The sequence below is a fragment of the Mesoplodon densirostris genome, chromosome 6 (genome assembly GCF_025265405.1).
Source record: "Mesoplodon densirostris isolate mMesDen1 chromosome 6, mMesDen1 primary haplotype, whole genome shotgun sequence".
NCBI lineage: Eukaryota > Metazoa > Chordata > Mammalia > Artiodactyla > Ziphiidae > Mesoplodon > Mesoplodon densirostris.
The window spans coordinates 119,285,032-119,293,707 of record NC_082666.1 but is presented as its reverse complement, the minus strand read 5'-3'; the positions used below and the strand labels follow the sequence as shown (position 1 = coordinate 119,293,707).

Here is an 8,676-nt window from a genome sequence, read left to right as displayed (position 1 = left end):
CAGACTGAGGGAGACAGGGGCAGCAGAGCTCGAGGAGAGCCACCTCCAGACCGTGTCTGCAGAGCCTTGAATCCGCTGACTTTGCCCACTCGGTTCAGGGGAGCCTGACCTCGGGTTATTCTACCTTACCCTTCTGGGGGGCCTGCCCCGCCCCCAGGGGGCCACACCAGGGTGGGGCCCTGAGGAGCCAGCCCTGGTTAGTGGCAGTCCTCCGCCTTTCCGGGCGGTGGGGGGGGGGACCTCTGATGCTCGGTGGTCCTCAGCATCCTCCTTGGGGGCTCTGGCTCCCCTGCCTCCACCCCAGCCCTGTCTTTGGATTAGGAAGGGAAGGGGATGGGAAGGCCCATGAGTGAGGGGCGGCTGCCCCCCCCCGGGGGGGGCGGTCCCTGACTATGTCAGGGGCTGTGGCCTCCGAGTGCGCTTGGTCCGGCGGGTGGGGGCTGAGCCCACAAACTCGAACTGCTTCTGCCTCTCGGCGTGGTTGGGGAAAGGCAGCTGGCCCTGGTAGAGGCGCTTGATGAAGTGAGCCTCTCGCTGGTTCTGGCGGCTGCGGGAGGCCTGGCGGGGCCGGCCCTGCCGCGTGAAGGCCATGAACCAGCCCTCATGCCGTGCATTCTGGAAGGCTGTGTAGTTGTTCTCCAGCACGATCTCTGTGAACACGCAGTCTTTGCTCTTCCCGCTGGGCTGCAGGGGGAGGAAAGGGAGTTTGTCCGCCTACCCTGGCTGGCTAGTCTGCCTTATGGACCTATGTTGTAGGACCGAGGAGGGAGCGACAGGGGCTGTGCGCCCAAGAATTCCTGCCCGGTGAGACGGGCATCCTTGTTGGCGAGGCAAAGGAGGGGGCAAGGAACAGGCTTTGTTGGAGTCAGATCTGAACTTGAATACAGCCTTGTCCTTTGGAGGTTGTACACCTTGAGCAAGGTATTTAGCCAGGCTGAGCCTCAGTTTACCCAGCTGTTTCATAAAGATCAAGGTAACTGTGCAGTTCAGTGCATACCCAGTGGGCACTCGTATATACAAGAACGTTCCTTGGTCTGCGTGAATGGTGTTGCTGGGTGGAGGGGAGGGACGCGACAGTCTGATGAAAAGAAGGGAAAACGTCTGTAGAACACCAACTGTGTAAAGGGCCAGGCAGCCACCCATCTGGCTCTATAGAGAATCTTGACACCGTGCCCATTTTACAGATGAGAAGGCTGAGACTTGACAAAAATAAGCAAATATTTGAAAGCAGCCAGAATCAGAAGCCAGGATTGGCTGATGCCAAAGGAAATGGAATTCTCCCTGCACAGCAACTCTGGACCCACGATTGTAGAGAGTGTAGCTAGTGGTTACGCTAGTAGGCAGTTAGCACGAATCTTGTTACTTGGAGCCCGGGGACCCCACGGACCTGAGGGGGCATGGCTTCCGGCCTCTCAACCCTGATCAGCCCTTAGCCCTCAACACAGAGGCTGTGACATGATGTAGGTGCTAAAATTCTTCCTCATTGACGCTGGGAAAGTACCTCATACATCAGAGCCAAGGATTCTTATGGATCAGCCAGTGTCCTCAGAGGGCTTCTAGACCCACAGGGACTGGAGAGACCAGAGAGAGGCCGAGTGGTGGGGTGAGAGCAGGAGAAGTCAGAGCCCTGGGTGCGGCCCAGCAGAGGGCGGTGGGATACTGTTGGGACCCTGCATGCCCCGACCCGGGAAGATGGATTCGTTCATTACTCCTTGCCCTCCAGGCCTCACCTTCCCGATGAGCTTGCCCCTCTTGTTCATACAGATGTATTTCTCGCTCTCAGCTCCCTTGATGCGCACCCGGCTTCCGAAGGTGTCTGTCTCCACTATGAGCTTGGCTGGGGAGGGGGGCGGGGGAGAAAGACCTCTGTCCCTCGGGGCTGCTGGCCCAGGGGTGTGCAGGGAACCCCTACCAGCCTGCCCTCTGAATTCAGGTGGGGGGCCCTCGGGGCCTCTCCTCCTAGAGGCTTCTCCCTGCTCTCCCCCTGCAGCCTCCACCCTGACCCTCTGGGGATGGACCAGGCAAGGCTGGGCAGGGGTGTGGGGGGCCTCCGGTGAGGGCTGGGCCTCACCAAACTTGTTGCCGTCCTCAGCGGTGGCGGAGATGCGACGCCCAGTGACCTGCACGTGTTTGCCGCTGGTCCGGCTGTAGAGCTGGTACTCGCGGATCTGCCGCCGGCTCAGCTGGTCGGTCATGGCACCCTGGTCCCTCACGTACTGGTTAAAATTAGGAGACGGGTGATTCTCCCCCTTTGCGGTTACCAAGGGAAAAATAGTGTCAATTTGCTTTGGGTGACACCACCGCAGGTCCATCCAGGGGAGGGGTGCGGAGGCGAGTGTGGTGGGGCAGGACATTTGCCCTGAGAAGTAGAGGTGCAGGGGGCATCTGGCCGTGACCTTCCCAGGCCAGTGTGTGAGCCAGTCATCGTGACTTGGCTCTTCGTCTGCTCTGGAGCACAGGACTGGTAGCTGCCCAGCTCAGGGGACACTTGGTGATACAGCTCAGGCCTGGAATCATGACTCTGGGAGCTGGAAGGAACATTCAAGCTGCTGGTCTAGGGAGGAAGTGCACAGGGCTGCACAGCTGATTAGTGACAGACGCCTGTCCTGCCTCTAGGACGGGAGCTTGTCTCCTCTCCAAAACTCCAGGGGCTTGGCTCTGTTAGCCAGGGTGACCAGATGTCTCTCCAGTCCTCCACAGTGGCCTCGAAGGAGCCCACGCCCGGCACATGCACACACACACGTGTGCACACTCATGCACACACATACATGCACACACAGCAGCTGGTCTGTTAGAGTCACTGCAGACCTTTTTGGGGGCTCTAAGACCCTTCTCTGTAGGCTCCTGCAGGGCCCCTGGAAGCATTTCTTTATAGCACTAACCAAGGACTCCTGAGCTCACGCCCATCTCCCCTGCCGCTCCCCCGGGTGCTCAGGGCCCTCAGAGAAGCCAGTGCCCCTTCCAGCGTTCCTCCCCCTCTAGGGATGTGGTGCTTCCTTAGCAGAGGGTGATGGAGGCGGTGGTGAGAGGTGCCCTCTGTGGTGGCCCAGTGGCTGCCCTGTGAGGCCACCTGCATGTGCCATAGTGTAACAGAGGCTTGTGGCCAGCCGGGGGTGATGTTACCGCCCACTGCTTCCCGGGGAGTGGAGAGGGGACGTTTCCACCCGCACACGGTACAAAGCCAGGACGAGTACCTTCTCCGGGCCTGGTGTCTCCTTACCCTTCTGCAGTGCTGAGTAGGAGAGAAACAGACCACTTCCTGCCCTCTCTCTCCAGCAAGGTGCAAACCGGGATGACGTTTCCCAGCTGCTGGTGACAGCCTCAGCTCTAGCAGTAAAAAGTTTCTCTCTCCACCTGGATCCTGCTGGCCTGTGCTGGGACAGCCTTTCCCTGCCCCAAATCCCTAAGTCCACCTTTATCCCAGGCCCAATCGCAACCATCTGGACAGAGCTAGACCCAGACCAGCATCTGTGAGAGGCCTTTCTCCTGGAGGGAGGGGTGGGAAGTATCAGCTTTGAGGAGTGGGGAGGTGAGGGAGCAGCTCCAGGCTGTCAGGGGTTAACCCTTCCTGGGTGTCACTGCCCAGGTCCGACCCCAGCTCATCCACAGCCAGGATTCCCAGCCTGTGAGGGCAGGGTCTGTCCACCCCACATCCCGCCCTGGGAAAACCTGAGGCCAGCATTTTGGGTGGGGGACCTGCCTCCCTGCCAGGGGGTGGGGTCCGGCCTGTCCCCAGCCCCCCGAGCCTCCTGGCCCAGGTTCAGGCCCTCCGCCCCTCTTGGCGGGCAGCCTCCTTCTGGCTGGCTGTTCCAGGTTGGGAGCAGAGAGGGCCCCCCCGAAGCCCCCTCCTCTACTCGTCCCCCTTCAAGCCCTGCACAAAAGCAGTCCCACGCCCCCCCCCAGCCCACAGCCCACAAGTCGCTCTCCCCGCGGGACCTTGCCTGTCCCTTTCATGTTCCCGCTGCAGGGGGACCTCCCCTTCCACTGCCGCAGACAGCTGCTTGTCAGACGGCCCCTCAAGCATGGCTGCGGTCCGGCCTGCCGGCCCCCCCTCCGAGGGGGGCGAGGGGGCACTTCAAGGGGGAAAGGACAGCTTTGCCACCTTCCCCGGGTCCTGAATGGGGCCTCAGCCAGGCCATAAACGCCGGCCAGCCGCACCATTGTGCTAATTCCCCCTCCAGAACAGGTTGGGCCCACCCCCAGACCCCTCCCGGCCAGGCTGGGGGCTTTCTTCTTGCTCTCCCTGGATGTGTGAAGCAAAAGGCCTGGAACGGGGGCTAGAGCAAAAGGGGGCAGGAAAGGGGGGGTTGTCTCTCTCTCTCTCTCCCTCCCACCCCCCCACTGCTTCAAAGGCAGCCCCTTTCCCTCTCCCAGAGAAAAGGCATTTACCTTCAAAAAAAGTCCCCACTGGCTATGAAGAGAAGCGGGCCTCTGGCCTGGGAAAGCCAAGGGATCTCTCCCCAGAGCGGTTCTGGACCAGTGCATTTTAATAGCTGCACTTTTATGGAGGATCACAAAAAGGGACCGAGCCTCACATAGGGGGCTGAGGCTGGGGCGGGGGGCGGGCGCTGACTTGGGGTGGGGGGTGTGGAGAAGCAAACCCTGAATCTCATCCCATACAAACCTCTTCGGGCTTGACCTCATTGCCCTGTAGGTAAGGAGTCGCCCACCCTGGCTGGGCATTCTGACGGCCCACGCGATCACCCAGGACCGCGACCCACAGGACCTCCGTGTTGGTGGGAGTGGGGTGGTGAGTGGAACAGACAGGCGGTTTCGCGTGGAAACCTGTCCTTTCAGGTACTTGCAAGTACAAGCCTCACCTGAGCCATCACCTCCGCCCTCTTCCGACCACTCCCGGGCTCCATCCCTCAGGCTTGGCTGCCCCATGCGCTTAGCCTTGGGGGGAACACAGTGTGGAGGGATGGAGGGGGCAGGAGAGACCCCAGGGCAACACGGGAGGGGTGTCAGAAGGAGGGCTGAAATAAAAACTTCCGTCAATCCCCCAATCTGCTGTAGCCCCTTCTCCTACCCCATCCCACCCCCCGGCCCAAACCTCAGAGTCTTCTGGACCCAGGGAGAGGCCAGGATCTGCCTCTGTCCACCGAAAGGAGACTGACCGCCCCCATCGGTAGGGTGGGAGGAACGGGGAAAAGCTAGTGGGGGGGCGCCCGCCTACCTGAGTTTGACAGCAGAGAATCAGCAGCTGCAGGCACCTGTGTGGGAGACGAGGCAGGCCCGGGTGTGGGTGCCAGCAGCCAGCCCGGGGGCACAAGAGGCACCCACCCCTGCCCCACGCGGTCCGTGTGCGAGTCCCAGGAAGGCTGGGTCTGCCCCCGAGGCTGGAAATGGCAAAAGACGGCAGGCAGTCCGAGAGGTAGCGCACTTACAGCGTGAGGCTGGGCAGCAGGCGGGCGGCTCCCATCGCCGGAGAGATTTCCTGGGGCCGTTGCCCTCCTGCCCCCAAAGTCAGGAGCAGATGTGGGCAGTCCCTGGGGGCAGAGTCCCAGAGAAGCCAAGGTCTCTCCAAGCCACAGGTTTTCAGTGGGGAGAGGAGAGAGAGGGGAGGAGGAGGAGAGAGGAGAGAAGGGAGGAGGGCGAGCGGGGAGGAGGGCGTAATTGGGAGACTGAGGTGTGAGGAGTCCACCTTCCTGGCCAGTGAGACTGCAAAGCAGCTGCTGGCGGGGGTCGGGGAGGGGGGTGCTGTCAGCCTCTCTCTGGGCTACCCCACGCAGAGGATGGAGCTGCTGGAGGCTTCTAGACCCAGAGGCTGGTTCCTGCCTTCTTACTGACCCTCACGGACCCGACGGCAGGGCCCCTCCTCCCCTCTCAGGGCAAGCTTCTCCTGCCCCACCTCCCCTAGGGTGAGCTGCAGGTATCATTCCAGGCCTGGGGTCGCTGGGTCTGGGTCTAGGGGTGGAAATTCCCAGCAGCAGCCTTAAAAGGAGGAGCCTCCCTCCAGGGGGCAGGAGGTGGGCTTGGCTAGGAGCGCAGCTTCCACTGCCTCAGTCATCCCTTGCTCCCCCTGTCTGCTGTCTGGCCACCGGGAAGGAGGGGTTAAGGCTGTCCCGACAGGCAGCAAACAGTAGGTGCCACAGCTTGGGGACCAGGGGTAGGGAGGCAGGTGCAGGTGGGGCTGTAGAGGGACCCCATGGCGTCCAGGAGAGCGGGTGCATTGGCACCAGCCGCTTTCCTCTGGGCCTTGGCAGTTTCCTCTGAGAGATGGGCACAGTAGTGCCTCGGGATGTTGGAGGACCCAGTGAGACGGCCGCACTGAGGCAGAAGTCAAAGGTATATGTTCTGGGCCTCACTTGTCATCCCGTCACGACAGCAGCCATCCCTAGAACCTCCGGGAGCTGGGAGGAACCCAGGGCCTCCTCCCTGCGGCCCCTCAGCAGCGGTCTGGGATGAAGTGCACATCGGCCTCTTCTTTTTCTAACCTCCGGTCCCACGCTGCTCTGTACCACACCAGGTATCACCCCATTCTGCAGAGGAGGAAACTGAGGCACACCGGTAGGTTGTTTGCTCAGGATCACCCAGCTAGTGAATGGCGTAGCCAGGTTTCCAAAGTCCATGCTCTTTCTCTCCCACACAGATTTCTTCTACTGTGCCCACGCCTGCCGGGCCCAGCATAGCGCCCACCCATGATGTCCTAATATTCCTGGTCCTGGAAACTGATGACCAGGAACTCTGCGCGGTTCCTTCCCCGCAGAAGGTGGCTGATGGTGACTGTGGAAGGGGGCTAGTGCTTAGCGGGGGAATCTCTGAGGGCAGCTCACACCTCAGCTCTGGGCTCCCTGGACGTCTCAGTGCCTCCAGGATGGGAAGAGAAGGGGAAATGCTGGCTGTGGATTTATTTACCTAAAGAGATGAGTGGGAGGGTGAAACTCTCACCTTCAGGCCTCCTTCTCACCTTCCTGAGCTAGATCAATCCACAAAGTTGTCTGCCACCCCTCCCCAGCCACCGACAAGCAGGGACACCTCCCACCCGGTCAAGCTCCACACTTGGCTCCCAGCTCCGCCCCAGGTGCCCCGCTGGGGGCTCAAGGGTGAGTTGAGCCTGAGCTGGCCTGGGGAATGCAGTGTTGGCTCCGGCCCGACCTTTGTAACTAGGGGTGTCCCGGGTTGGAATCAGTTGGAAAGAATGTCAAAACTGGAAGGGAGGGCTTCCCTGGTGGCGCCGTGGTTGAGAGTCCGCCTGCCGATGCAGGGGACGCGGGTTCGTGCCCCGGTCCGGGAAGATCCCACATGCTGTGGAGCGGCTGGGCCCGTGAGCCATGGGCGCTGAGCCTGCGCATCCGGAGCCTGTGCTCCGCAACGGGAGAGGCCACAACAGTGAGAGGCCCGCGTACGCACCCCCCGCCCCAAAAAAAACAAAACTGGAAGGGAATCTTAGAGATTCTTCATCCGGTCCAGCCTCCTCATTCACCAATGAGGTCCAGAGACGGTGTCACAGCTAGTTAGCAGCATCCTTGGAACAAGGTACCAATCATTTCCATTTTCCACATTCGCACCACCGTTTGGGGCCCCATTTAAACTCTCCCTCTTCCATGGAAACATCTGGAACTACCTCTCCACTGTGATCGGTGCTGGTTCTCTTCTCTGGGAAGACCTTGTCCTCATGCCCACATGCTCACCAGCTCCTAGCTCCCTGGTAGGGCATTCAAAGCTACCTCCTCCGGACCTCAGTCCCCAGGAGTCACAGGTAAGAGCAGAGAGGCATGGAGGAGACAGCTCAGGCTTGGGGTTCAGGGGTGGAGGGGTCAGCGGGGGGACGGAAGGCAGTGAGGAGAGGCAGGTGCGGGGAGCTCCATCTGGGCCCAAGGTCTCTGAGCCCGAGAACCTGGTTCCTATCAGTGGGGGAAGGGTCTGCTGTCACTGGCCAGCCCCCAGCCCAGCCTGGCTCTCCATGGTAACAGATGCCCACAGTCAAGCTTGGCCTTGGGGCTCAGACAGGGGGCTGGTGCCAGGGGACTCTGGGGCACAGCTGGGTAGTCTTTCTGCTCTTCGTCCCTTCCCATTCTGCACTTGCAGGCCTGGCTTTCTGGCTCCGTTTGCTCCTTTACCCCCATGGGAAGGCCGGTGGTGGGCCCCAAGTGGGGAGTGTTCCAGTCCCAGACTCTGAATTTTATCCCCATTCCCGGACCCCGGCCCTTACAGGCTATGTGACCTGTGGCAAGTCCCTTGACCTCTCTGGTCTCAGCTTCCTAATTTATGAGAAGGACATGGCCACTACTGATGCTGCCCAAACTGCCATCTTGTCAACTGAGAGGAAGGACACTTCCTGAAAAGTGTCAAGTGCCACAAGAACGAGGGAGAGGGGCAGAGACCCTCTTACGTGGTCCAGCCTCAGTTTGGCTAAACTTTGACTTTCTCCCCTCACCAGAGGGACCTGGGAGCGGGGGAGGGGGCGGTGGGGGGAGAAGGGTAGGGTTCATTACCATTTATGGGGGGGTGGCAGGAGGTGATAAGGGGAGTGAGGAGTAGCCAAGGCCGTGGTGGTTAATCCCATCCCACGGTGCCAAGTTCAACACCTCCCCCCACAAAGGGAGCGTCTCACGCCTGCTCCTAGCAGCCCAGCTTGTGCAGACCCAGAGTCCACCTGCATGCCGGCCACTTGTCACCACCTGCTTTGACTCCAGCCCACCTTTTTCCTGTTGACAAACAGAAGGGCTAGGG

At 60.8% G+C, this 8,676-nt stretch overlaps 1 protein-coding gene across 2 annotated transcripts; it reads right to left on the bottom strand.

Moving 5' to 3' along the window:
• Nucleotides 1-390: 390 nt before the first annotated feature.
• FGF17 (fibroblast growth factor 17) lies at nt 391-5,422 on the bottom strand. 2 transcript variants are annotated; one of them, XM_060101764.1, is made up of 5 exons: nt 5,388-5,422; nt 5,177-5,213; nt 2,072-2,249; nt 1,731-1,837; nt 391-684 (listed from the first exon to the last, which is right to left on the bottom strand). In XM_060101764.1, the coding sequence occupies exons 1-5, from the start codon at nt 5,420-5,422 to the stop codon at nt 391-393; spliced, it is 651 nt and encodes a 216-aa protein (XP_059957747.1). The 2 variants fall into 2 exon arrangements, with proteins under 2 accessions (XP_059957747.1, XP_059957749.1); XM_060101766.1 differs by having other exon boundaries at nt 2,072-2,216.
• Nucleotides 5,423-8,676: the final 3,254 nt, after the last annotated feature.

Bases quoted from the DNA above. Each gene is read 5' to 3' on its own strand.
- FGF17 (XM_060101764.1), bottom strand. From the start codon at position 5,422: ATGGGAGCCGCCCGCCTGCTGCCCAGCCTCACGCT. The intron at 2,250-5,176 runs GTAGGCGGGCGC...GTAACCGCAAAG, and splicing joins TTCTCTGCTGTCAAACTCAG to GGGGAGAATCACCCGTCTCC. The intron at 1,838-2,071 runs GTGAGGCCCAGC...CCCCCTCCCCAG, and splicing joins TGAGGACGGCAACAAGTTTG to CCAAGCTCATAGTGGAGACA.